Source organism: Cryptomeria japonica, chromosome 9, assembly GCF_030272615.1.
Source record: "Cryptomeria japonica chromosome 9, Sugi_1.0, whole genome shotgun sequence".
Classification (NCBI taxonomy): domain Eukaryota; kingdom Viridiplantae; phylum Streptophyta; class Pinopsida; order Cupressales; family Cupressaceae; genus Cryptomeria; species Cryptomeria japonica.
In genome coordinates, this window is record NC_081413.1 from 613,184,641 (window position 1) to 613,212,535 (window position 27,895).

Below are 27,895 nucleotides of genomic sequence, written 5' to 3' on the forward strand. Positions count from 1 at the left end.
TGTTCCCTCGAATATTAGCCAAAAAAACATAGATTACCATTTTTAATAAAATGAAACAATTCTATAACTTTCCTAATATATATATTTACCCTGAAATTCTCCTGGTGATTAGAACCCAATAATCATACTTCAAAACATATTGCACAGTTGATCTTATAATTTGTCCAACTGATTCCCTTCAGAATTTACATACAACTTCAGGCTGAAAGCACATTCATGTCAGTTCCTTTCATCAGATTAATAACCTAGGGTTAACAGCACAAGGGTAGTCAAATGAAATTCACAAATCAATAACGTTGCTAAATTATATTTTACTCAACTTGGATTTTTCAATCTAAACATGGATACATTGATCTGCATTTACAACAGATTCCAACACTGTTTTTAAAAAATTAGTCCCAATATACAACAAAGACCATCAAATGATGCAATGTTTTGCTATAATAATACCCATTTTCCTTGGATATTCCACTGTAAGTGCTATCAAAGGATAATTTGAAGCAATGGCATATATCGCACAACATATCAATAGTTACCATCATATCCCTTAATAGTAGTTGCCAGTTGACTACTGCAGATCTAAACAGAAAGGTGTTCCCATATTTGGAAAAAGCTTAGGAGCTGCACTGCCAAAAATTTCACAAGAGACTCAACCTTGCAACGGTGTATATTGTGAGATAAATGAAACTGACACACAATTTCTCCCTCAAAACACTTTTGTCGGTTTTCTATCTTGATCAACTAGAGAAAATCACACATAATGCAACTAATTTCTAATTTCTAAACTGACAGTCTAATCAAGATCACACTTGACTTCAGTATTAGAAAAGAAAACAAGAAATATACATCTTTAGATAGGAACCACTTTGCTATCTGACATATCTTCAAATCACCTCAAGATTGTCCCTAAACTAACTTGCCTCCAACATATTCCGCCCAAAACGCTTCAGTCCCCCAGATAGTCTTACTCAAAGTCAAATCAAAGATGCAACATCCCTGGTTGTCAAGTCTCAATAGAAACAAAAATAGATACAGCCTGCACCAAACTTTCCCCTGATAATATATGGGTAAATAGTTTTGACAGTCATGTAACATGGCCGTTGACTTCTTGGAGTAGCTGAAGCTGATTAATAAATATCTCCACAAATGGTTTATTAAAAATGAGAGAGCCATGAAGAGAGGCACTCGAGCCTCACAAGACCACACTGCTTTTCTTTAGAAAGTTGTGGAAGTATGAGGCTAAGCAGTTTCAGTTAATGGTACAAATTCAAGAAGACATGTTGGAAAAGCAAAGTTTAGTTGTTACTTGTTTATGATTTACCATTCTGTTTCAAAGATTGGTGATGTGGAGACAAATGAGAGCCGTTGGCTGTGGCTTTTACATACCCATTCCTTGAAGACATTCCGTTTCCATTAGAAATGTGTGATAACTGACGACTAGGGCGTTGTGACTGTAATGCTTGATAATTGAAGGATTGGCTTGCAATATCTTTTAAATTTAACAATGGTGTGAGAGCTTCAACAACATCATCCATTGAAGGCCTGGCTTTAGGGTCCCGACTGATGCAATAGTGAGCTAATTGTGCAGTCTTTAGGGCACCTTTGATGGAATAGTGACCACTCAAACGAGGATCTACAAGACGGTAAAGCTTTCTTTTCTCCATAAGGTAAGGCCGAGCCCATTCCACAAGATTATGCTCCCCACTTGGCCTATTTTTATCCATAGATCTTCGACCAGTAAGCATTTCAAGGAGAACAACACCGAAGCTGTAGACATCACTCCTTGATGTCAAATGCCCTGAAAATGAAGACAAACCAAAATCGTGAGATCAACATCCAATATAGTCTGATTCTCCCTATAATGGAAGAAAATTACGCAACTGCTTTGTACCTTTGGCATACTTTACATGAACTTCTCAATATATAAGAAGCTGACTTTGTATATCAAAAGAAGCTTCAGAGGCAACATAAGTTACAACGATCACAGATTTCTCAAGACAATACAAGACAAAATGAAAAAAGGAATAAAGATCAGTTAATATATAGATTTTAATTTGTCTTTCATACATAAAATAGTTTAAGTAGATAGCACTAAGTAAACAACATTTCTATAAAACTGATCAAATAGTCTTTCCTTATGTCAGGACCATTATTCAATCCTTGGACCTATCCCACGAGTCAAGATCATTTTATTAGTAGACTTGCATCCCTTGGAGTGCACCATTAGTTATCAAAATCTACCAAAAGAATGCTACCCTTACTTTCTCCTTTCAACATTATTTTGATGGCACTTGTAAAAGTCAATGGTTCTTCAAAATAGACACCATGTCAACTAATTGCTCCACTGCACTTCAATACAACAGAGAAACACATCCATTGAGAGTGGGTGCACACACACCAGGTAGGGATGGGTTTCCCATCTATCAAAACAAGATGACGAATCTGCACACTCATATCAAAGCCATTAAGGATACGCTTTAGCCTATGCCATAAACTAGTATCCCAAATGACAATCCACTACAACTGGATGGGGAATTAACCTCCAATGGAACTTCTAACATTAAAAAAGAGGGAAATATCTCCATCCAATCTTCTCCCCCCAGATGACCCTAACCCACAGGGAATTATGATTTAATGTTTCCATTTTGGAGTTTAAGAAACACCAAAAAATAAATTCAATTTTTCTACGAGGATTGCATTCAAAGCGACATGAAGGCTCAAGAGGGATCATATGGGGAATTACTATAGTCTATTATTTAAAAAATTTATTGATTGCTCTCATGGTAAATAATGCATCCAATGTACTATATGCATATGAGGTAGACATTATTATTATGATTAGGTGTTATAAACTTCTCATGTCCTTGTAACTCATTTTATATTTTAGTAGTGTCAAAGTGGTCCCTCATATACCAAAGGATTGTAGCTAGATTGGTTGAGCACAATTGATGAGGATTATAGTATGATCCTTGATTAAGCTATCTACCAAGATTCAAACCCCCCTGAGGTATGATATAAGGGATGAGGCTGGGATCATTGCCTAGGCAACTTTGGCATAATGGACATCCCTCAGTCCTTAGCTCTCAGCCAAGGAGGTACCAGCATAGGCCCGTGCTCCAGTATCAAGTAGCAAAATGAACTCATGGATGATATAAAATTCTAAATTAAAAAAAATAAAAAATGGCCCTTCATGGATTGCAGTGGTAGAATCTTTGAGATTCCTTGTGTTATGCATCCTGCAAATTGGATTGTATGATACGATTTGTGTAAGAGAGCATCTAATGTCATCCAATGGTGTGTAAGTGCATCTATTACATTGTAAGATACATAAGAGAATCTATGACACGTGAGAGCACTGGTAAAGGAGTTACATGGGAGACTAGGTGTAGCATCTTTGATTTGGGAGTTACATTCTATCAAGGGAGGAGTTACTCTTGGACAAGGGCGCATGGGAGTTGCATCAAACATTTGTTATGTCCCTTCCTTAGGCCAACCCAATTTCATCTTAATTAAAAAAAGTGTTTCTCAATACTGCCAACCTATGTAAATAAATAACAAATATTTAAATATGAAATATTTAATAAAAAGTAAAATTTAAATTTGAACTAGGGCACCAAATTTTGGGCCCATGAGTCCTATTTTCCAGTCATGAATAAATACAGGATCAGGCACCATTTTGGGAAGTCTTTGGAATTGAAATTCTGCTATTGTAACCAGATCACCCTGCTCTAACAGGGACGAAAACCCCTATTTTTGAGTGCCCTGAGATCAGGACGAAACCCAGCTCACTGTTTCAATCATCATAGTATTTTCTTGATTGCAGACTTCTAATCTTGACATTCATAGTTGCCGATTACATTCAATCTCTACATGTAATGTCCCCTACTAGATTTGATCAATTTTAACCATAATTAATCTATTTTCAAAGTACTTATGACTTAAACTAACTTGATTAAGAGTCGAGACTACCTTAACATGAATCAAATCTGGAATGTTCTATCTTTCTTTAGTCAATCAAATACTTGCTATCTTACCATACTAAATAGTTAAACTTATTCTGATTCATTTATAGATCATTACGTATTAATTAATTACTATTTATATGAATTATTACTAATTTCTAAAGGTATTATATTAACATTTATTATTATCAATATCTATATTTACAATCGTTATATCATTCCTTACTCTGATTTGAGTATATGTATACATAAATAAATAAGTAAATTAAGTAACTTTACCAATTATTTGTGTATTAGCTAATATCCTATTATATAAATTACTAATACTACTACTTAAACATTAGTTGTTAGTAATATGTTTGGTGGCTGGTCATGGCAGACAGATCTGACTGGTCTGCCACTCTCATGATACTTGGTATCCTTATTAAATACACGATGCACTCTATATTAATATTTTTATTAATAGTAAATTCTGCATAGAAGCACTATCGAACTTCCTATAGTAAGAATACATCCCCATGCATACCATCAAGGTCAAGAATGCTACCGCCTGTAGCTTAATACAGTTCTGATCTGTTCTGATCGGTGGTTTCTATTTGTCCACATGGTGCCTTATCACCCGCTCACAAGTCTCTAACTGTTTGGCCTATTTCAAATTAAGACAGCATGATATGTAGATATATGTCTTGAGTCGACCTATTACCTCTAGTTCTACTTCCCTCCAACGCTCCTCCGCAAGCAAACCGCATGGCCCATATATATATCTCCTTCCCGGAATGGAATGATTGGAAGCTTAAGTCTTCCAAGGGGGCGACCCTTCGTATGATGTGTTTGCCTTTGACTATATCTAAACCCGTGTCTCTCTACTAAGACCGTTGCTAATAATATCGTTCCCTTAATAATTATCATGATTGATAATTGTCTGAATGTATAGATATATTTTTTTTTATTAATTTGTTCTTCTTTAGGGTGATTACTGATTGACTTAATCAATTAGTAATTTATTATTTCTAGATATATTAAATTAAATGAGAATTTAATCAACTGCTATAACAAATATATTAAATTAATAATCAACTATCAAAACATCATCATATCAATTGATACGGGGCATGTAATATTTGTTTATAATTTATGTAATATAATATTAATTTAAATATTTCAAGAATATTATTATTGATAAATAAATATTTAATAGTTTTGAATAATCATTCGTTGATTATATTAATTAATAATAATTATTCCTTTGTTTAAGATATATATATAACGATCAAGAAGGGGTCATGACACTACACAGGTGAAGCAGACAGGCCAGGGTCAACATGTAGCAGTTTAGCAGTAGCCCTTACAAACCATTGTTAGCAGCAAGGTACCTGGCAGATCACATCATGTAAGTTTTAGGGCATTTTACCAGGAGGCCGGTATCAGATCTAGGGTATTTCAGGAGGTAACTGGAGCAACTGTGAGCTGAAACCTTCTTTGGCACATGAAAAAAAGGCAGTTTAAATTTCTGATCAGCATTTAAACCCTTTACCAAGGCAACAACTGTTCCAGACTTTAGCCGTTCAGCAGGTCTAAGACACCAGAAGGTGCAAAGGGGTTGTCATCGTCCTGGCTGAGTGAATCACCTTAGCGTCATTTTCAAGGCAGCAGAATACAAACCAGGAACAGATCACAGGCAACAACATTAAGCCAGTTCTCCAACAGAAGATCTTGTAGGAGTTATCAAAAAAACTAGGCGACAATCATTGAACCAATTTTCAACAGCAGAACTAGGCAGGAGTCTACAGGTCTGTGCAGGAACAGGCCGGGCAGGAAATCAGCAAACCAAGAGTGAGCCATCTTAGGTCAAACCTAATTTCAGAGCCAGATCAGCAAGAATCATCTGCAGACTCCAACTCCAGATCCAGACACCATCAGAAGATTGGGACCATCAAAAAGATGGCACTGTAATAGAGGGTTTCTAAAGAACCCTAGCTGGACCAGCTCATTGTGCTGAGTGACTTATTCAATCTTGACCAGGTCAAACCCTAGGGTAGTACCCAGGTGCACAAGGGATATGTTACTCATATTCAGGGGCACTATCCATTACTGCATAGTGAAATTTTGCCAGACAAATCTGACTGCAGTGTTTGACTTTGAATTATCAAGTACCCACCTGCTCGCTGTTAACCCTTATTACATTACAGTTGTATTCTGAGGGCACATTATTGAGTGATATTGTTAAAAGAACATTTTATGCTTTCAGATCTGAGTTTCAGTTTGCTAATTAATTACAGAATCGACTGTGGCCTGATTTCCTTAAATTTAAGTGCTTTGATCACCACAATTCTAGTTAATCTTCCTCACTATGAACATATTACAACGGATACATGCATAAAGTTGATTACTAAAAGGAGGTATATGGCATTTCTTGGGGCTGTTACAGCAAAGCAAATGAAGAAAATCTTTAAGGCTAAAGCATATATAATCATCTGCACTATTCAATGGCTCTTGGGAGGCGTTTCTGATAATAGACAACCACTACAGAGTAAACACTAGCACTCTGTCAATGTTTGTTAGGGTTCGTCTCAAGCTAGATGAAGAAAAGGATGTGGTTTGTGTGCTTACAGAAGCCCAGGTCAAATATAAGTTTTTGGGTGGGTTTGAATATATTTTAAACTGCACGGTGCAAGGAAAAGGCTCCCACAACAAAATTTTCCTACAAAGGAAGGCTTTCCTGCCATGAAATGGTCCTTCGATGGTGATGGACAGAATTGTAATGGAACTCTGGATCCCTTTAACCACAACAAGCAATGACAAGAAGGGAAATAGAAAGAATGAAGCGAATAAAGGTCTCAAGTTTTTAAAACGTGTAACAAGAAATACAACCCTGGAGGTGTTAAATCAGGAATTTGCATTGGAGAAGAAGATGTTTTCCTGTTATTTGACATTTTTTGACATGGGATAATGCTTGGTGGTCTTTTTCAACATGCAGCAGATATCTAGTCTTCAGTGCATTTTTCTTGAGTTTGTGTGAAAAATGAAGTTGGTGCTTCAAGGAGGGTTGGTGCTCACTTAAGTAATCAGAGTTGGAGCTCTCAGTGACTTGATGCTCACTTATGTATTTCTGAGTTGGTGATCATTTGGTAATTGAAAGCTATTGATGCGCCGTGGCTTTTCACCCGAGAGAGTTTTCCACGAGAAAATTTGTGTTTGCGTCTTGATGTTTGCTCTCTCTAATTTTTATTAGGTTTCATGTCTTTAAAAGTTTTAAAATACTGATTCCCCCCCCCCCCCTCCCAGTATTTTCTGTGTGCTTTTCATAAAAAGCATCAAATTAAACAAGATATCAACCAATAATTTCATCATCTAGGCCACTATTTCCCACAGTTAAATCTTCACCAAGAGGTCCCTTAAGAGATGCACCACCTCACCCTGCAATATCATGCTAAACTTGACCTTGTTCTCTAGCATCAAGGAACTCAGGCTGCCTGCAATTGATTTACCATGCCTTTCACATGCTCCCATGCCATCTTGTCCACCCAACACGGGTACACTCCATATTCAAAAGCAAGATGAGGACAATCAATAAGAGAAGAACAGAGGAGATGAGGCACTCAGATTCATTGCCACCATCTCCTCCAACAATATCACTTGAATGAAAAGAAACCTGACTAATCATTTTTGGTACCGCATCTTGTCTATCAGCACACCCTTCTGCATATGCATGAGTTCGTATACAGGCCAAAAAAATGCAGGAGAACCATCAACAATAGCAACTAGAAAAAACTCAGTCACCATTCCCTTCATTGAATGCACCACCATCTTCCACAATCTGAGCTGACCCAAAACTAATGTCTTACTGATGCACAAAGTAATGGTTTTTAAGGCTATTCCACCCTTAATCCATCTCAACCTCATCATAGTCAAGATCATGCTTGGTACAATCCAAGAAGAGAAACTCTTGGGAAGTTCCCTGTGCTTACCAACTAATCCCGGTAAATAGTTGTGGAGACCTTATCAAGAAACTTTCTCAGTTCAGTCTGTGAAACAATAGATTATAGTTCAAGATTGACCACTCAAGAAAACTAGAAGTACCCTCCTATTACTTTGGAACACATCTTCATTCCTAGATTTCACAAAAACCAAAGAACATCAATGGACATGACCAACCATAACTTCCTATAAAAACCAAAGAACATCAATGGACATGACCAACCGTAACTTCCTATAAAATCTGCTAACATGTCTATCACAACTACTAACACAAACAACACATGATACCATTTAAAAACAATTTTTGCGCAAACTTAACCCAAGCAATCAAGGACAATATCAAATCCATAAGAACTAATAGTGGTGCCCACATCCAAATTTTCATGAAGCATCAACCATCTAAAATGAACATTCACAGATTCAAGATAAGTAAGCCAAATAATAAAAAATCTTTTATTAAGATGAGCTGATGACCACGTTGGATTGAGCTTTAAGGGAAAATCTTTGGAAAAGGAGAATTTAAAACACAACTACCTAGATGAGATATCCAACAAAGGAGGAAAGTTAATCCATCTCAAATTATCCCAATCTGAGTGTCAAAATTGTGCCCAACACCAGAAGCAAGACTCTTGAAAACATTGGAAAGGAGAGAGTAAGTCCTTCCCTAAGACTGTTAAACCAACTTCAAAAATGGCAAAGAGCCATTTCAAATCTGTACAAAATATCAGCGTAAGTCTTAATACCTTCAGCAAACCATCATCTAGCAAGGAAACTTCTAATATTAGCTAAAAACTCACTCCTATAGGTCAAATTCCACCAAAAAGACTTGGAAATTTGGGAACAAGTATTACACCATGTGAACACATCTTATCCTACCACAAAATGTCAGTCAGATTCTCAGGCCCCACAATTTCAACCAAAAAAAGCAGACTCTGTTGGCTTTACAGAGAAAAACCCAAACAAATAGAACGTAATATTGTGTCTACAAGAACCTTTCAACTTGAAAAGATCTCAATATCCACCTTGCTGCAAGAGAGACCCCTTGAAGTCTAATATCCATTAATCCAAGTCCTAAACTCTTCGGCTAGCAAGAAACCTCCCAGGCCATAGCATGCCTTTTACCGTTTTCTTTCCCATCAAACCACAAAATGTTTTGGACCATTTTATTCAGCTTCCCGATATGAGAACTATCAAACATCCAGCATAAGGCATAATAAATACTATAATAAGAAAGTACCTGTTAATGCACCTGAAACCCTCCAAGCCAAAAAGAGTAGATAATCCTTCCAATTGGTCATGCTATTATTAATTTTATCCAAGACCCACAGCCACACATCTTTGAAAGAATAATTGAGAGCAAACGGGAACCCCAAATACCTAACAATCTTATCAGGACACCCCCACCTCCACCAAGACTATCCAATATCAAAAAATCAGTTACGGGGGAGAGCTTTCCAACACAATATCATAGACCTATGATTAGTAAATCTTAGATCTTGAGGTAGAGCAGTAAGCATCAAACCTAGAAGTCAGCTGATCAAAGTTGTTCTTATCAAGAATGGTAGGTTAAGATATATCATCAGCAAACTGGGTTTCAACCAACAAATTGATCTAGTAAAGAAGCACCCCTAACAGGGGGGCCTAAAAAGGAGTCCCTTGAAAGGTAAAAATGGTCTTCAACAGCAATGACAAAAATTGAAGGGGCTAAGGGGCATCTCTATCTATGATTCTATTAGGTCCTTGCAACACACAGAGATATATAATCTTACCATTTATCTCCACTTGATAAAAAACATTTTGAAACAATACCTCAACCATACCACCAAAAGAGCCTCTAAACCCCAGCATCTTAAACATCAACAAAATAAGGAGCCACGCAATTCTGTCATTTGCTTCTTTAAAATCAAGAAATGCCACACATGAATTCTGCCTTGAAGCTTTGGCCCAATGCATCCCTTCTCAACAAGTGATTAAATTATCCAAAATGAATCTGCCTTCATCAAAACCAATTTAAGTGGCATGATGAGTTTAGAAAATACTTTACCTACCCTATTAGCCAAAACTTTGTAAGATATGTTCAGAAGGATCTCCTATTTTTACTTGAGTTATGTCACCCTCCTTAGGGATAGCTGATACCAACTCAACTGATGTCCTTACCCAAAGACCCACCATGAAAGGCCTCCTTATATATTCAAAGAAAATCAGAAACAATCAGGATTCATACATAAGGGGGGATGATTTAGAATATTAAAGACTTCAATAAAGCTGCGTCAAATTTTATTTATTCACAAATCATGTACTTGGACTTGTCTTTTTTCATTTGCTTTTTTTAATTAAAAAACTGTTTATTTCCATTTATAGCCTTTGAATTATATGGGCAACCTTCAAAAGAACAAGAATGAAAGAGCTTTTCAAGAAGCAACCCTGTGAGCTTTTGTATGCCCAAAAAGTAAATAGCCCTCTTTTAGGAAGTCTAGCTACTCTTAACTTAAATCTTTACTTCAAAAATGATTACCAGTCATAACATATTCTGGAGCTGCATAACCATATGTCCCCATGACTCGAGTAGAGACATGAGTCTTGTCTCCTTCAGGTCCATCTTTTGCAAGCCCAAAGTCAGAAAGCTTTGCAATGTAATCCTAGACCACAAAATTGTCAGAATAACAAAAGCACAATTACATAATCGAATGCTGAGGTTTAGATATACAAATGGAGAACTCAAAAAATTGAGGTTTTAGGAACCAACCGCATCCAAAAGAATATTTGAAGTTTTAAAATCCCGATAAATCACAGGTTTTTCAGCCCCTCCATGAAGGTATGCCAGGCCCTTTGCTGCAGCCAATGCAATTTTCATCCTGGTAGACCACGGGAGAGGCAGGGCCCCTTCTGCATGCACAATGTATAGCCAAGGGAAATAAAACATCCACAAAACTATTCTATAAAGAAAAGAACTTTGAAAATCAAAGCAGAACTCCATATCCAACCTAGAATCTTTAAAAATGAAGATTTTGAAGGTTCTTTTACAGCAATGCCAGTTCCATGATGTAAAGTTCAAAATGACAGCTCTTCTAAATTTTCAATAAATGTCTTCACAAATCACTAAATGCTCGTGTACATCTGACCAGACATGACAAATATAAGACACCACAACACGATAATCTAAATACAACAAGTGTTAACCATCTGTAAATGTAGAACAACAGATAATAAAATGACTGTTCTATGAATTTGTGCTTCCCAAAGATGCTACCCCTAATTAATACTATACAACTAAATTGTGTACAACATGATCATCAACCAACAGGAAAATAAAATTAGGATACCACTCGAAAGGCCACAGAATTGAAGTAAAAAGGTTTTAATATGATATAGAATATACCCAATCCAGAATTCCACTGTTTAAACTTAGTACCTGTACAAATAACTACAAAAGTATATCAAATTAAATGAAAATTAGATTTTATAATTTTAGTATTATCAAGCCCTTATTGAAATCGGTTCTTTAAAAAAAGGAAGTTAGGAATAAAGTAAGCTACCAAGGCAAGTGGAAGGCCATGGCAAATTTTGGTTACAATTTATAATTTATTAAGATATGAGCTACAAGAAGGTGTATACATACACCACTGCAGAAAAGTATGAGAAAAATGTTAAAATATGCAACAAACACCATCCAACTTAAACATATTCTATATATGTTCTGTACTGAATTCTTCTTTGTTGCCTCTGATTCCCAGTCTACACCATGTGAATCAGAAAAATACAAAAGTTCTATCAAAATCTGATAAAAAAAATACAAGGACCCATAAGTAGAAACAAGCTAAAATTGTCAGGACATTGAAAGGAAGAAATAAATTGATGTCCACAAATGACCAAAATAGGCCATTGGGACTCAAAAGTATACCAAATACAGTAGCTAATCAGATGTACTGATCTCCAACGACCAAAACTAAAACATCTAGAACCAAAAATAGGAAGCAATAAAAGCACCCATAAGTGGAAACAAGCCAAAATTGTCAGGACATTGAAAGGAAGAATTAAAACTGATGTCCACAAATGGCCAAATAAGCCACTGGGACTCAATAGTATACCAAAATACATTAGCTAATCAGATGTGCTGATCTCTAACAACCAAGACTAAAACATCTAGAGCCAAAACTAGGACACAATAAAAGCAAAAAATGGGTTCCAATCCTAGAAGATACAGTATACAAAAAGACTGAAAAGAAATAACCCTATGAAATGAAGAACCCTTGTCAAAAGGACCACTGATAAAGCCAAGAGATGGATAATAATGCTCTAGCATGTGTCATAATCAGGAGTATGGAAGGGCCAACATCCTCATTGACCATCACGAAAGGACCAATCAGGAGTCTCATGATATCCTCAAAACAATGGCTTGAACAAAGAGGCCATGAAGAATGCTGTGAGGAAGCAGGATACTCCTGCCAGAAGCAAGGAAGTTTTTCTTAATTTTTCTTTATTATTTTTATTTTATTTAGTAGGTTATCCATGAATCCAAACTCTCCCTTCCCCCTCTCCACTCCCCTTTGACTATAGGCAGGCCCTTTCCAACAAACACATCCCCTCGTCAACATAACCACACCTAGAACTCGCATTCTTATACCAGAATTAAATTGTTTGATACAGAATTTGATGGCTTTGCAACGAACCTTTCACCAAATTCTGCCAAAAAAGCCACTCCATCATCACCAACACCATACCAATCACTCCCATCACCATCAGTCAGTTAAATTGTTCAATCAAACGTCTAATATGGTTTGTTAGGGCATCCAAGTTCAAAAGTGGATGCCACTATTTGCAATTGCTTCTTGATTATTATTCATTTTTAAATGGTTTGTAACACCTCTCTATTCTCAGTCAGATTTAATTGCCCAATTGATCATTCGGAGAGATTTGTTAGCGCCCTCCCTTCTGCCCCCTCCCTTAGGCATCAATGTTTATAATTATGTTGCTCTTTGATATTAATTGATTGTATTGGTCATATCACTTCACCAATCAGTTAAATTGTTCAAACTTCTAAAATGCTTTGTTTGGGCACCCCAGTACAAAAGTGGATGTTACTCTTTCCAATTATTACTCGAATATTATTTATTTATTATGGTTTATAACACCTCCCTATTCGCATAGTCGAGATTAATTGCCCAAATGATCACTTAGTGAGTTTCTTTGTGCCCTTTAGCCCCCTCCCTCAAGACATCAATGATCATTATTAGATTGTTCTTTGATATTAATTGTTTGTATTGATCATACTATTTCACCTATTCTCCTATTCAGGTTAGAATGCCCAATCAAAAATTTAGTGGACTTTTTGTAGTCCCATTAAAGTCCTCCCTTCAATCTCATTGAATCCCTCTCCACAGACAGCAATGTCTGTAACTTTGTTTTCTTTATTACTATTTGTTTTCCTTTGTTTATGAGGTCCTCTGCGTACTCTGTTTGGGCCCATCCACTTTTAAGCCCTTAAAGCAAACCTTTGAAAGTTCCATTGACATGCAAATTATCAGCACCATCTTCCACTGACTATACCCTGTTAGCAAAAATATTATGAGATGGTAGAAGTGGATCTAGAGAGCTGAAACTGTAGTTTAAATTGGATGAAATAGTCTCTGAATCATCAAAATATCAAAACTGGAGGAAAACACATCACCAAATATTTAGGAGTATACTAGAATATCTCATTCATATTCTGCATTCCTCACTGAAGAATATAGCACAATAGCTGCAAAACCAAATCTTTTACATCAGTTGGAAGATTTGGAATTTTACACTGGTATATTTCAGGAGCACATCTCAACTTCAAATGAGGATTTAGTTTTAGAACCCTCCGAAGGCATGCAATGATAGTATTATCAATACCTTTAAATGTGAATATTACTCTCAAATTCTGATAAAATTTTATATCATGCACCCTATTTGAAGTCTACCAGAACAGAATTTCCATCAGACACTAATTTCCTCAAATTATTGCGAATTGATAACTAGAACTTGTTATTGTGGTTCATGAGAGAAAAGCTATATTCCACAAAGACACATCCCCAGCTCTGAAATTCATGTCCCCGTCGCTAATGGTATTTTTGATATGGCAGGATGGTAGGGAATGTCCCCTGGCTGTCCCCATTTTTTTCCAAATTGCCAGAATGTCCTTTAGATCTGTACTGCAAATGCAGAACACTAAGGGGATGTTTGGACATCCTGGGGGCATCTGAGACATCTGTCAACTGTCCAAAGGACTTCTGCAACATCTGTCAGCCATCCCAAGTACATCCAAGCATATCTCTGACACTGGAAACCATTTTGTTACGTTTCTAAAGAAAGTTGAAAGTTTGAACCATTCATGGATGTGGATCATAAATAACCAGATTTTAATAGGCTGGCTAACGAAGTTACAACTTCCCACCACTATATTCTTTTTCCCTTATCTCCATTGTGATACTGGGATTCCACACACAAGTGAATTGGAGCTTAAGCATGCAGCCACAACCCCTCCAAAGTGGATTTGTTTGTCTGATGGCAGATTTGTCCGTTTTGTCTATGACACTCAGCATTGATTCTCAAGGACCCAGGGTCCATATTGCTTGAGTGGGTTAGAACATTCATTTCCATATTGAAACCTACATTGCTGGTTCAGATTCAAGAACCTGGTTCGCCAATTCAACAAAATTTAGAAAAAGGTTTTGGGTTTGTTAGTACAAAAACAATATAAAAATATGTATTATATATAATATTATATTAATAAATAATATATAATAATAATATATATATTATATTATATAACAGTATATATTATAATATATATTATTATATAATTTAAATATATGATTATTCAATATAATATATGAAATATAAAATATATGAATATACTATATAAAATATAAAAACATTAATTCATACATGTCTGGCATTCTCACAACAGTCAGGATATATAAAATACTCTGACGAGTTTTGACCTAGCTCGAGGCGAGTAAAACAGCAGAAAATTGTAGGCACAAATGCAACCCTAAATTATGCTAGCCATTTCTAAGCTTTTCCAAGCCACGACGGAGCAAGAGGAATTTCGAGATGCCGGATTGACAGATTGACCGAAACCAAAGGCGTACCAGCTCCGAACCCAGACCCAAATCGAACCGGACCAGGAGCAGGGAGTCGGGGAAGAACCCGGTAACTTAGATTGAAACTAATTCCGTAGAGATGTCCATTGGTACCAAGTTGTATGAGATATGTTCTTGCTCGTCCAGCATATTTCTTTACTTAGAAGAAGTCATTAGTTCCATTCTTCAAAAAGCAAGATGGAAGATGAGCATTAAATATCGCACATAGCTACATTACATAGTAAAGCACCGCACTTTGAATATATTTAGGGATACTAAAATTTGTACAAGTTTAACTATACATGATATCAATATGGACATTTGACTATATGTACATGTGTGAGTACTGTTGTCCTCCCCACCATCCCCAAAAGAAGCCCCTTGGACTATTGCCCTTGAAATGTCATGGAACATGGGAGAGAGAAAAACAATTGGACTGTTATGCATAGTATACAAATTTGCCGAGTACTCACAGAATTTTCACATAGGCAAGTACTCTTGAAGTTAACTTGCAATCTAGAGACCAAGTCTTTGGTGAGTCACAGGGCAGAAAAGCAGTGAGGAATAGCAAAACCTCAACACATTTGAGTGCAAAATTCACAATGTACAGTAATAACAGGTGCGCGTGAGCAGAAAAAACATTGTAAAAATGCAGTTCTATGGGGCATACTTGGCCTATGTAAAAGACAAAGTCTAGACATGTAAAAAAAGTCAAAAAAATGCAATTTTTACACTCAAAAAGCATAGCTTTTAAGTTTTACCCTCATAAAAACTGAAAATGGCATGCGCCATGAATGTCCATGTGGTCTTGAAGGTCTTCATTTGAGCTTGGTGGAGGGAGCTCCACCCCTCGACCCCACCTTATACAGTGATGGAAAACACGCCAAGGGCACTACCCCAACTCCAAAAGGGGTGCTAACTGCAAACCCTCTGCAAAGAATGTTATCCCTCGACCTCTCCAAGGTCACTACCCCAAACACCCGCCAAGACTCATTTGATATATTTTGTAACACTATATTTGGATACGATTTATATTTTTTTAAGAAGTTTAAGTACTCTTTAAGTTTCCAGGTTCTGTCAAGTTAAAAACATTTTGATCTCATCATGTCCAACTGTGCAAACCAGGCTATTATGGATTACTCATTCAATGACTCATGACATTTTGTGGAAAAATGCAACCCCCTAAAATGTTTTAACCCTTGAAGCAAGGAGTTAAGTCAATTCTCTAAAGATTTAGGTTGAAATCTTCCACATAAAGAAATAATAGCATTAAATGTTCAAAGAATGGGTTATAAATCACACACATATATTACAAGTTTTAAGTCATCAATAAATGTAACACAACAGCTCTAACTCTCGTATTAGCAACCATATAATGCATGTTAATAAACAAAGCAATTCTGTCTAACGAAATAAAGTCTTCCAAATATAAATTTACAATTAAATATCAAGTTCGTGTAATGTCATCATATAACTATAACACAATCACAACCGGATGAGGTGAACCAGATCAACCATCTAATCAAAACAGCTAGTCAAAAACTGAAAAAGACATATCACTGTTTAAATTATTGAAACAAAAAGCCTTGGCATAGCATAACTGATAAACATTAGAAAAACTCCATATTCTCAAAAATTGAAGAGAAGCAACTGTAAAGGAAGCATGTTTTTGAACAAATGGAATACAAGCTTCATGGACAGATGATGGCAAGTCAGGTACCAAAACTTAAGTTCCAAAGTCAACAAGGATAGAATGATTGCATCAACATATAGCTAAAAATTGATTAGTGGACTAATAAACACGTAAAGAAAGAAAGAAAGAAAGAATTATATTAATGTCCGTGGATGACCACAATATATCAACAGGACTCACACATACAGTCAGACTGAATCAACATAAATCATGGTAACCAAGAGACTTATACCCTACCCCTTGTACTTGTGTCCTGTATCAGAGCGAAATCCCTATCTTAAGGACACATAGAGGGATATCTCCAAGGATCCGGAGGCTTCAGATGACATTTACTTGCATTATTATTTGTCTGTATGGAATTTATGTATAAATGTCAAAAGAGGAATTTATTTTTCCTCGAGTGCTAATATATAGCGGACAAAAGCTGAATGAACTAAAGAACACAAATAGACATGATATTTTCTGATTTATGCATGAAGATTTAGGAGTTCTCTAATGACAGACTTTTTTAGTCAAATCCCAAAGAAGTATTAGCAAGAATAGAATGAAAAAGGCCTAAAATGTCTATATACACAGAAAATTTATCAATTGATTGGAAACTCCATGGTAATAAACTTGTGTTTATGAGCTTGTGTTTATGACAATTAAATTATGCAAAATATTTGTATTTTCATATATTCATACAATTTATCAGTGCTACAGGGAAGGTAATAAATTCACAGACAGGCTGGCGAACTATGCACTTGATCAATCTGACCTTGAAATCATTAGCAAAAGATTTTCTGATTGTGCAGGTTTAGGTTTAGCGGACCTAGATAATTGCTCTAGCAAAAATAGGCAAGATTCACCAGAAGTTGGTATGAGATCGGTAGACCAAGGCAAAACAAAGATGGTGGTGCTGGAGTCACGACAAGCCATACTACTCAATAGGGAATGACAGAGAAGTGCCTTTGACAGGAACAAACTCTCTTAATAGTGATAGGCCAGAGAATATGGTAACATATATTTCAACAAAGATCTTGATTGGAATTGAGTTGGAGAGGACAGGATGGCATGAGTTGAAGTGTGTGGTAAAAAGATACATTCCTATCTAAACACTGCTGTCATTTGACCAACCAAGTCATTTGTGGGTGTCATCGGCAACCACGAATTTATTATATCTCATGCCTGGAAAGTGAGACTCGGAACATTACAAGGTTTGATCTAGAATGCCTTGGGTGAGTCTTCATCATTGGCTCCCCCTCTTGTCAGAAGCATCATGTGCAAGGTAATAGGCCCAAATTTATTACAGAAATTTCTACAGCACTGCCTTAACAATTGTAGCATCAGTCTTCTTCTCAAACATGATGGGCATTTTAAGGGGCAAAGAGATGATAGGGATCATCAATAAGGCTTGCATTCACGAGATACAGATCTTGGTGCCAAAGCTTTCAGAAGCACCAAATATGGAGAGGATTGTTTTCCTTGATCTCCTGGCCACTTCAGCTGAGGCCAATTAAATTCTTCTGGCAGCCAGAAATGAGGTTGTCACAGGACATTTGGATGAATTCAAGTTAGTGTTGGGCTCTCAAGGAAAGGCTCTTTCAAGATGTATGCAAGAGTGTGTCAGAAATGGGGTCAATGCCATCTCCTTTCTGTTAAGGAATGTTGCAGCTGAGGCCAAGGTAAAGGAGAAGGAAAAGGATCTTAGGGTGCAGCAGGTCAACAACTCTGGCAACAACAACTAAGATAAGGCTCTTTCAAGATGTACGCAAGAGCGTGTCAGAAATGGGGTCAATGCCATCTCCTTTCTGTTAAGGAATGCTGCAGCTGAGGCCAAGGTAAAGGAGAAGGAAAAGGATCTTAGGGTGCAGCAGATCAACAACTCTGGCAACAACAACTAAGATGTCCTGTATCTTTTGTAATACTGAATCTATGTAACTTATATGGTGCAAGGGTTTATCCCACACAATTAATGCTCCACCTGCCTCTCTCGGTGGCAGCAGAGATTTCATATAACTTCTGTCCATATATAAAAATGGCATGCCAGTCTTGCATATCAAAAAAAAATGGTGTCCCATCCCAGGCCCTTTCGACTGTCTCCAATGACTCTGGTTTAACTAGCAGAAGGGAGTGAAAAAAAGCTCCAAAGGGAGGCTATAAGCCAAAGCTAAATTAAATGCATGATAGAGCCTAGTTACCCATGGGGTGAACTCAAAGTAAGCATAAAATTGCCAAAATGACGACAGGTACAAGGTGTCTTCAGTTAACTATAAAGAACAAAAGATATATTAACAAATTTAATGCAAAAACTAGTATGGATATTTATTAGAATTATATTGATTTCAAATTTCTATAACATGTCCATATATACAATAGAATTATAGAATATAGGGTGGAGGAGGAAATATTGCTGGAGAATGAGCAACACCTGGACCGTAGATGGGCTGTTGACAAGTGGGCCAGTAGCTCAGTACTAGAACACCCCAACAGCAAATGGGTGGTCATAGGTTCAAGTCCTAGCTACTCAATGAATATGGTTCAACATAGTATGAGAGACAGAACAAAGGCTAGAAGCTCTAAGCACCCATAGAGTGGCTCGAGGGGTGATGTTGGAGAATGAGCCACACCTGAACATGGATGGACTGGTCACAAGTGGAACAGTAGCTCAGTAGAGCACACCAAAGCAAATGGGTGGTCCTTGATTCAAGTAATGGCCAGTTCATGAAAATGGTTCAATAAATATCACAGCCAAATGAAATAACAGATAATTGTGTTACAAAGACTAATGATAATAACGAAACCCAATAACAACACAACATAAATTTTATAGATCACATTTCCAAGAACTATGATGGATAAAGTAAACATTTGTTTATTTAGTGATCATCTTCAATATATCTTTTCAGATAAGGAATGGAATTTCACCAACTTTATTTTCACTAAGCAATAAAAATTGTATTAAGAGTATGAATGTGTACATGTATAAAAACAAAGGCATTGCCAATTCCCTTAAAAAACAATAAAAAAGAAAATTTGCAAAATTCTTGCAATATGAACTTCGTTTGACCTCACATACTGTGTATCAAAATTTATAAAATTTGTCACTGTAGGTAAGAAACACAGTGTTTCAATATATGCAAAAGTTGTATTAAAGCAGAACTACTGAACCCAAATGCATGGGTGTAACATTTTATATAGTAAAGATATGCTGAAACCACCCAATTGTAGCATGCAGTTCTCAGTTGTAGCTGCAACTCTGCATCCTGAATTTTTCCTGTACTTCACCAATTTGCAAAGGACATTGCTGTAGAAATCACCATAATCTTGATGGAAAGCAGAAGCGGCTGCTGCTACGACATATGAAGCATGTACTTGAGAGAAATTAATGGCATCCTTATAACAGATAGCCTATGCAAAATATCCTTTAGCAACTAAAGCAAATGGCTCTTGAACTGTGTTGCAAAGCCTGCAGGTGTATCCATAATACCAAGGATAAAATCAGACACAGGACCTTCCTTGATATGTGCCAGAGTCGCCAACAGTCTGTCTGAGAAAAATCACCTTTTTTCTTAACAGGTTCTCAAAAAATTTAGTCAATTTTGTTTTCCTAGAAGTAGCTTTTGTTTATATGATTTTTTTTGTGTTAAGGTGCATATAAAAAAGGTCACTGCATTGAAGTGAGTGCACTTCAGGTGAAACAATGTTATTTTTTGATCCATTTGATTAACTTCATAATGATCATTTTGAAAAAATGCTCATGTTGGAGGATTAGTGTTGGTGGTTGCTGGGTGTTTGATGCACCCACAAGATTGATAAAAGAACACAGAGGGGTCAGGGGCACTTTTCTCTGGCATCTTGACAGAAATAAATACCAACACAGCTCATCAACCAAACGATGCAAAACCAGTAATCACAGATCCCTGCTATGAAATAACTGCATCTGGCTCCTTGCAAGCTCAGCACACAATTAACAGACCTAAATCTAAATGTAACAGACGCTCACCCAAAAGAAGACAGACAACAGACCGAAGAAAATGGCTGTTCTGACTCCAGCAGCATGCATGCAATTAGAATTTGCCCAGTAGAATGTCAACTTCTTCATTCTTTTAAAAATTTTAAGGACTGGAGAATTTGGCTCCGATACCAAAGTGGGGAAGAAGAGGACTTTCAGTATTATAAAGCCTCAAACAAGCAGTGCATTCGCATCATATTTGTGCCTATTAAATAGGATTACAAAAGGAGACCAAGTTGGCTGTCCATGAAACAATTTACACAAGCAAACAAATATGAAACCTAAACAACTCTGCTAATTTGGGGGCTAGTTTAAAACCACTAACATGAAACCTAGGCTAAGTGGTGTGGCATAAATTTTACATTTAATACAAACTAATGACTAATTCGTCTATGATATATCTAACATCTCATACGAGATCCTACATTGAAACTCAAAACACTCTAATATACATTTTTTAAATAGTTATCTATCTTATATTAGTGGTGTATCATAAATTTTACATTTACTACATACTAATGATTAATACATCTCCAAAATATCTAACATCTCATACAACATCATATATTGAAACTCTAAACCTACTAATATACTTTTTAAAAATAGGATTACAAAAGGAAGCCAAGTTGGCTGTCCATGAAACAAGTTACACGAGCAAAAACAATGAAATCTCAACAAAGTAAACAACTCTGCTGGTATGGGTGCTAGTTTAAACCGCTAACATGAAGCCTAGGCTAAGTGGTGTGTCATAAATTTTCCATTTACTACAAACTAATGACTAATACATCTATGGTATATCTAACATCTCATACGACATCCCATATTGAAACTCTAAACCTTCTAATATACTTTTTTAAAATAGTTCTCTATCATATATTCCCGCCATTCCTTTAAGTTCTCATTGGTAGTCTTGACATTCTCAATTTTACACTCGTCGTCTCAAATCATTATTTCAAATTCAGACATCCCTAAACCTCAATTCTAACAAATTTCTAATGTTGATGTTCGCTTTAGCAATCTGAGCAACTACCATTATGGCTAATAAATTATAATATAAGTAATCAAACAGCCGTCCAATGAACTTTAGAAGAGACAATGAAGACATTTTGTTCGATTACCAGAAGAAGTTTCAAAACATTTACTATATACTATATAGTCTTGACTCTTACATGTAATATTGACTGAAGCTCATAGTACATGAGATAGAACATCTTCAGACATACCTATTACCAACAAAATATTGAAAAAATGTGAACATTTAAAAACTTAAACATACTTTATAATCTCAGGAGGTGGCTATGCCTGTATATAACTAACTCTACAGACTATAATAACTAAATACATCCAGTGGGCTTCTTTATAAAATTATAGGACTGTGAAATACACGTCTACAAGTCAACTTTGGTAACACAGCTAATTATATGTCGAAGAGTCACTCATCAATACCCTTGAACATCTTTTAAGTGTACAGCTAATATAAGTGTATAAACTTCACATAGGTGCCTAACAACCAACGTAAGCGTCAAAGAATGCATGTAGCCTGACCTGTCTGATTCCTATGAAAACAGAAGTCTTTAATTGGATGGTCAAGGATCCTTCAACTTGAATCTTCAGGTGAAAGTTCTACCAGAATTTTGTATCTTTTTTTCTGTAATGTACCCTGCTATTTTTGATCCAGAATTTTTGCCCATCTAGTAGTTTGCTTCAGATTTGCAAGGGTAATGGCATTCTTTTGATTTGTGTTTAAGCAGATTTCCTTGCTCAGAAATGAAGAGAAACATATATTGACATAACAGTAAAGATTTACATTTGCACACAACTGAGATGACAGTGTTCTTTTAACATGAAATAGCTGATAAAGAATTACAAAAACAGCAATACAAAATGCTGACCTGTAAATGATTTTATAGAGCTCAGAATTACTTATATCAGACTAAAAATGGAGTTGCAGCTCTCAGAGAATACACAACAGCATATAGCAATCTGCTCACATGGTATGTGCAAACTTCAATGCCCTTAGGACACCCTATACATTGGAGAGACCTTACAATGAAGGCAAGACTTGTATGGGAAATGTTATCGCTGTTGAACCCAATCAAAGGCCACACTCAGACCAAGAGCTTCAGCACTGACTATATCTCTGTCCAAAACGCCCAGAATATACCACGCCCCCTCTTTTATCCTTCACATCTTCACCAAGACAGCTGTTAAAGGTAGGATATGCAATGGCAACCAGGAAGAAGTTCCCACGATCAGCAAAGGAGTATCAATATCACCAATGAATGACGGCACCCAAACTAGGTGCAGATAAATATACTCCTCGGGTCCTCCAAGAAAGCCCAGCTGCAGCTAGATTGCAAGCACCATTCGCCTCCAGCAATCACCATGATTTCACTCCTGTATTGGCATCCAATCTCATGCTCGATTGCCTATTTTATAATACCACATAAAACCTTCATGGCATCCAGATATGCATAACAATATTGGCAAGTATCTACAATAACTCTAATTTGTCCGAAGGACTAGATTTAGAAGAGTTGGGACTACCACAAAAATGCAATCTTTGCCCTGTGCCTTCAATAGATTAGTGATGAAGTCCATAGATACAATCTACCATTTCTACTCTAGAATAGGCAATGGTTGAAGCAAACAAGCTGGAAGTGTGCTTTGACTTGTTCTGCTGAGAAGTCATGCACTCCCGAACATGTCGCAAGACATCATCCTTAAGGTCCTTCCATGAGAACCTCTCTAATCTGTTTGTAAGTCTTAAAATATCCTGCATGTCCTGCTAATGGGGTATTGTGGATGGCTCTCAAAATCTTCTCCTTAAGCTTAGACTCAAAGACCAAGTAAATTTTCTCCTTGTAGTAAATAATATCACCTACTACCCTGTAGCTGTCATCCTAAACCTTCCCATCCATAACCTTGCATGCAAATGTGTTTTTGGAATACTCCACCAAAAGGTGAGCCTTCCAATTAACTGAAATCCTTGTCAAAGAGCAAACAATGGATTTCTTAGATAGAGCATCTGCAAGGATATTCTTTTTCCCTTCAACATACTCTGTATCAAAGTCATATGCCTGCACCTTACTAAACCACTTTTTTTGCCTTTTTTTCAAATCCTTCTGCTCTAAGAAGTATTTCAAACTATTGCGATACATTCTACCAACAATTTTTCCACCTACCAAGTGTTGTCTAAACTTCACCAACGCAAGCATGATGGCAAGCATCTCCTTAATGTAGATGGAATAGAGTCTCTCTATGTCTCTAAGCTTCTGACTTTCATGGGCAATACAATGCCTATTATGCATTAGCACTGATCCAATCCCCTCATCCAAAGCATCACACTCTAGAAAAAAGGACTGAAAGAAATCTGGTAGGGCCAAAAGTGGACAATTGCTCATCACCTCCTTAAGTCTATCAAACGCCCTCTAAGCCTCATCCATCCACCTAAAAGACCCTTTCTTGGTGAGAATTGTAAAATGTGCACCTAAATGTGAAAACGCATTGACAAACCTCCTATAATAGTTGCATAAGCCAAAGAAACCCCACAACTCTATCAATGTCCTCGGTGGTGGCTAATTTGGAATTGTCTGAATTTTTTCTTGATGAACCTGAACAACCTTAGCAATAATCACATGTCCCAAGTAGAGAGTCTTTATCATTTTGAACTCGCACTTGGAAGCTTTAGCACACATAGATTGTGCCTCCATGATGTCCAAAACCTCCCCAAGATGTCTCAAGTGTTCTTCCCAAGTACTGCTATGTATGAGTATGTCATCAAAGAATAGCAAGAGAAACTTCCACAATTGCTCATTAAAAATACAGTTCATACAGGATTGTAAAGTAGCGGGAGCATTAGTCAACCCAAATGGCATGAACAAAAACTCATAGTGCTCGTTGTGACACATAAATGTTATCTTTTGAATGTCTTGCTCCCTAACTCTGATCTAATGATACCCTGATCATTGATCAATCTTCAAGAAGTACACTGCATCGTGCAACTCATCGATTCTAGGAATAGGGTATCTGTTCTTAATAGTCTTTTTGTTCAAGGCACAGTAATCGATACACATCCTCATGGTCCCATCCTTCACCAAGACAATTGAAGAAGCAAAGGGACTCAAACTGGGTCTCATGTGTCCCATATCCAATAACTCCTTGATGGCTTTTCCTATTTCCTCCTTACATTTCTTGGGGTGCCTATAGCGAGTAGTGATAACGAGCTTAGAACCCTCCTCCAATTCAATAACATGCTCAAACCCTCTATCCAAAGTTCACCCTGTAAGAATCTCACTGGATACCAAACTGTGTTTGTCCAACACTAACTAAATGTATGCATGATACTGAGACACTACCATCTATAGGGGCCTTAGATGAAATCAAACACTGTGTTGCCCATGCCACGTCACCATGTCTAAAAATACTCTCCATTCTCTTCACTGACACAATCTTGGGCATACCATTCGATATAGCTCTCAACACAACCTTCTTCCCATCCACATTGAACTTCAACTCCATAGTGTGAAAGTTCTAAGAGTACTTTCCTAGTGAATGAAGCCGCTATATGCCCAATATAGCATTACTATCCCCCAAGCCCACCACATAGAAGTCATCGGTAACAATGTAATTACCAAGTGTAATACTCAACTGAGGAACCCATTGGGTACAAGCCATAAATAAACCATCTACCATCATAACATTGAATCCCTCAAAGTCTTCAATCTATAAATATATACCCCTCTTAGCTACTAGTGTTGAATCTATGAAATTATGGGTTGCCCCATTGTCTACTAAGACTTTCAAATGTTGCTCCTGCAAGACTCCATGCACTCTAAAGGAATTAAATATAGGGGTAGCGAAGAGAGTAGCGATCGTTCCACCTTTCACCCCCTTAGGTGACTGCTCACCATCTTTCATCCGCTCATCATCTGAATCACTTTGTTCACTACCCTAAATTCATTCTACCTTCTCTTCCTACTCGCTATCAAAGACTACCTCAATATAATGCACCTTACCCTTTCCTAAACACCTATGGCCCGATTCCCAAGGCTCCTTGCAACTGAAACATAGCTTCTTTCAGCATAATTTATTACAAGCCTCGCCATCCAATTTTTCCTTCTTGGTCCAATCCTTCTAAAAAGGTTTCTTATCATTACCTTTCTTATGTGAGAATCCTTTTGACTGAAATTTACTTTTTGTAGTTGATAACTCTATGTCTCTAGCCTTTTTAATGGCTTCCTGTAGTGTGGGTGGGCTAAGTGCCTTTGTCCATCCTCTCAACGGATTAGAAAATCCATCCATGAACAACACAATCAATCTCCTTTCTAAAATGTCAGTTACCAAAAGTGATAACTTTTAGAAATCAGCAATGTAAAAATCCTCTCAACGAATTAGAAAATCCATCCACGAACAACAAGATCAATCTCCTTTCTAAAATGTCAGCTACCAAAACTGACAACTTCTAGAAATCAGCAATGCAAGTATCCACTAAACCCCACCACTTAAGCTAAGCCGTTAAAGTGAAGCTCAGGATCCTTTTTATCAAATCTATCAATCAACCTCTCAATGAACTTTGCATATGAGTTGATTTGATCATGTCCCAATGTGACCATCTTGTGATGCCACCACTCATGAGCAAAACCATCCAAATTTATAGCTTCATCCTCTAGTCGTGGTTAAGCTGAAAACAAGTATCTAACTTCTACACCCACACTCTAGCTGTAGTTTTTCAAGACCCATCATAATTAAAACGGGGAGCTTACCAAACTTCGTCGGTAAATCTTGGTTATGTAATCTACCACCCCTGTGAGGTCTATGTTTCAACCTGAGAACCATATAGTCATGGAAAGACATTTCAACCTGAAAGTCAACACTTGAATCCCTCCAATCTTGTAAAATCTGATCCTGCAACTCTTGTAGTGTTGGTTCATTTTCAACTTGAGAACTGTCTCTAGGAGGAAAGTTAGACATAAGAGGCCTAGAGTTGGATGTTACAGACATGTCACGTTGATTTGCAGCCTTCTTGTTAACTGAACCATCTCCTTGACCATTGTTACCACCAGTGAAACAAACATCTGCAAAAAATCGCGATTATACCCGACTAATCGGGAGTCGGGGAGTTTGCCGATTTTTTCCCCCAAAAAATCGGATATAATCGGTCAACCCTAGGTCAACGATTTTTCCAAAAAAAATCACCAAAAAAACCCGATTTAAACGTAGAAAAAAGCATAACCCTAAACAAAGCGAAAATGACGGAAAGTATTGGTATTTTCTTTGGTTTCTTCCAAGTTCGAGGAGAAGAAATCGCACGCACAACCGATAGCCCCGTCGAGAAGAAATCGTGAGTTGGTCTGTTGAATCTCGAACTCGTGATATGCCTCAGGTCAAAGAAGGGTAATGCCAATATTGAAATTTTAATATTTCGATCTTAAATTTTAGGGTTTGTATGTCATGCTGCTATAGTTTTAATATTTAATATTTCGATTTTTTATTTTTAGTTTAAATTTTTGCTTTTTCTAATAAAATTTATATTTTCATATTTTATATTTAAAACATGTCTATTTGTTATTTAATTTTAAAATTTCTTATAATGTATTAAAACTTAATATTTTTAAATATTTAAATAGATTTAAATTATAATATATTTATTATTTAACGTTTAAAATTTAATATATCTATTAATAATAATCGAATTAAATTTTTAAATATACTGTATTATATCTTTTAAAAATTTATTATAACGTATATTTAAATTAGATTTTAATTATAATATATTCATTATGTAACATTTAAAATTTAATATATCTATTAATAATAATTTAATTAAATTTTTAAATATATCATGTTATAACTTTTATAAATTTATTATAATGTATTAAAATTAAATATTTTAAATTATTTAAATTAGATTTTAATTATAATATATTCATTATTTAACATTTATAATTTAATATATCTATTAATAATAATTGAATTAAATTTTTAAATATATTATATTATATTGTATTCAAATTTAATATAATGGTCTTTTATTTTTATTGATTTATTACTCATATTTAAAAAAATCAAATTTATAAAGGTGAATTTAATCACGAATTTTCTTTCAAACTTTTTCCCTTTGTTGAATTTCGTTCGAATTTAATGGTTGCCTAACACA

General features: G+C 36.2%; 1 protein-coding gene across 3 annotated transcripts in view; it reads right to left on the minus strand.

Annotated features, from left to right (window-relative positions):
- Positions 1-279: 279 nt before the first annotated feature.
- Positions 280-27,895, minus strand: part of LOC131042834 (serine/threonine-protein kinase PBL34) — a 40,463-nt gene continuing 12,847 nt past the window's right edge. For 2 of the 3 annotated variants that reach the window (XM_057976156.2, XM_057976154.2), the window contains exons 4-6: positions 10,687-10,826; positions 10,456-10,579; positions 280-1,798 (exon numbers count right to left, since the gene is read on the minus strand). In XM_057976156.2, coding sequence (XP_057832139.1) covers positions 1,311-1,798; positions 10,456-10,579; positions 10,687-10,826 — 752 coding nt within the window. In that variant the 3' untranslated portion in view covers positions 280-1,310. The remainder of the gene's footprint in view (positions 1,799-10,455; positions 10,580-10,686; positions 10,827-27,895) is intronic. The other variant, XM_057976155.2, reaches the window with a different exon arrangement.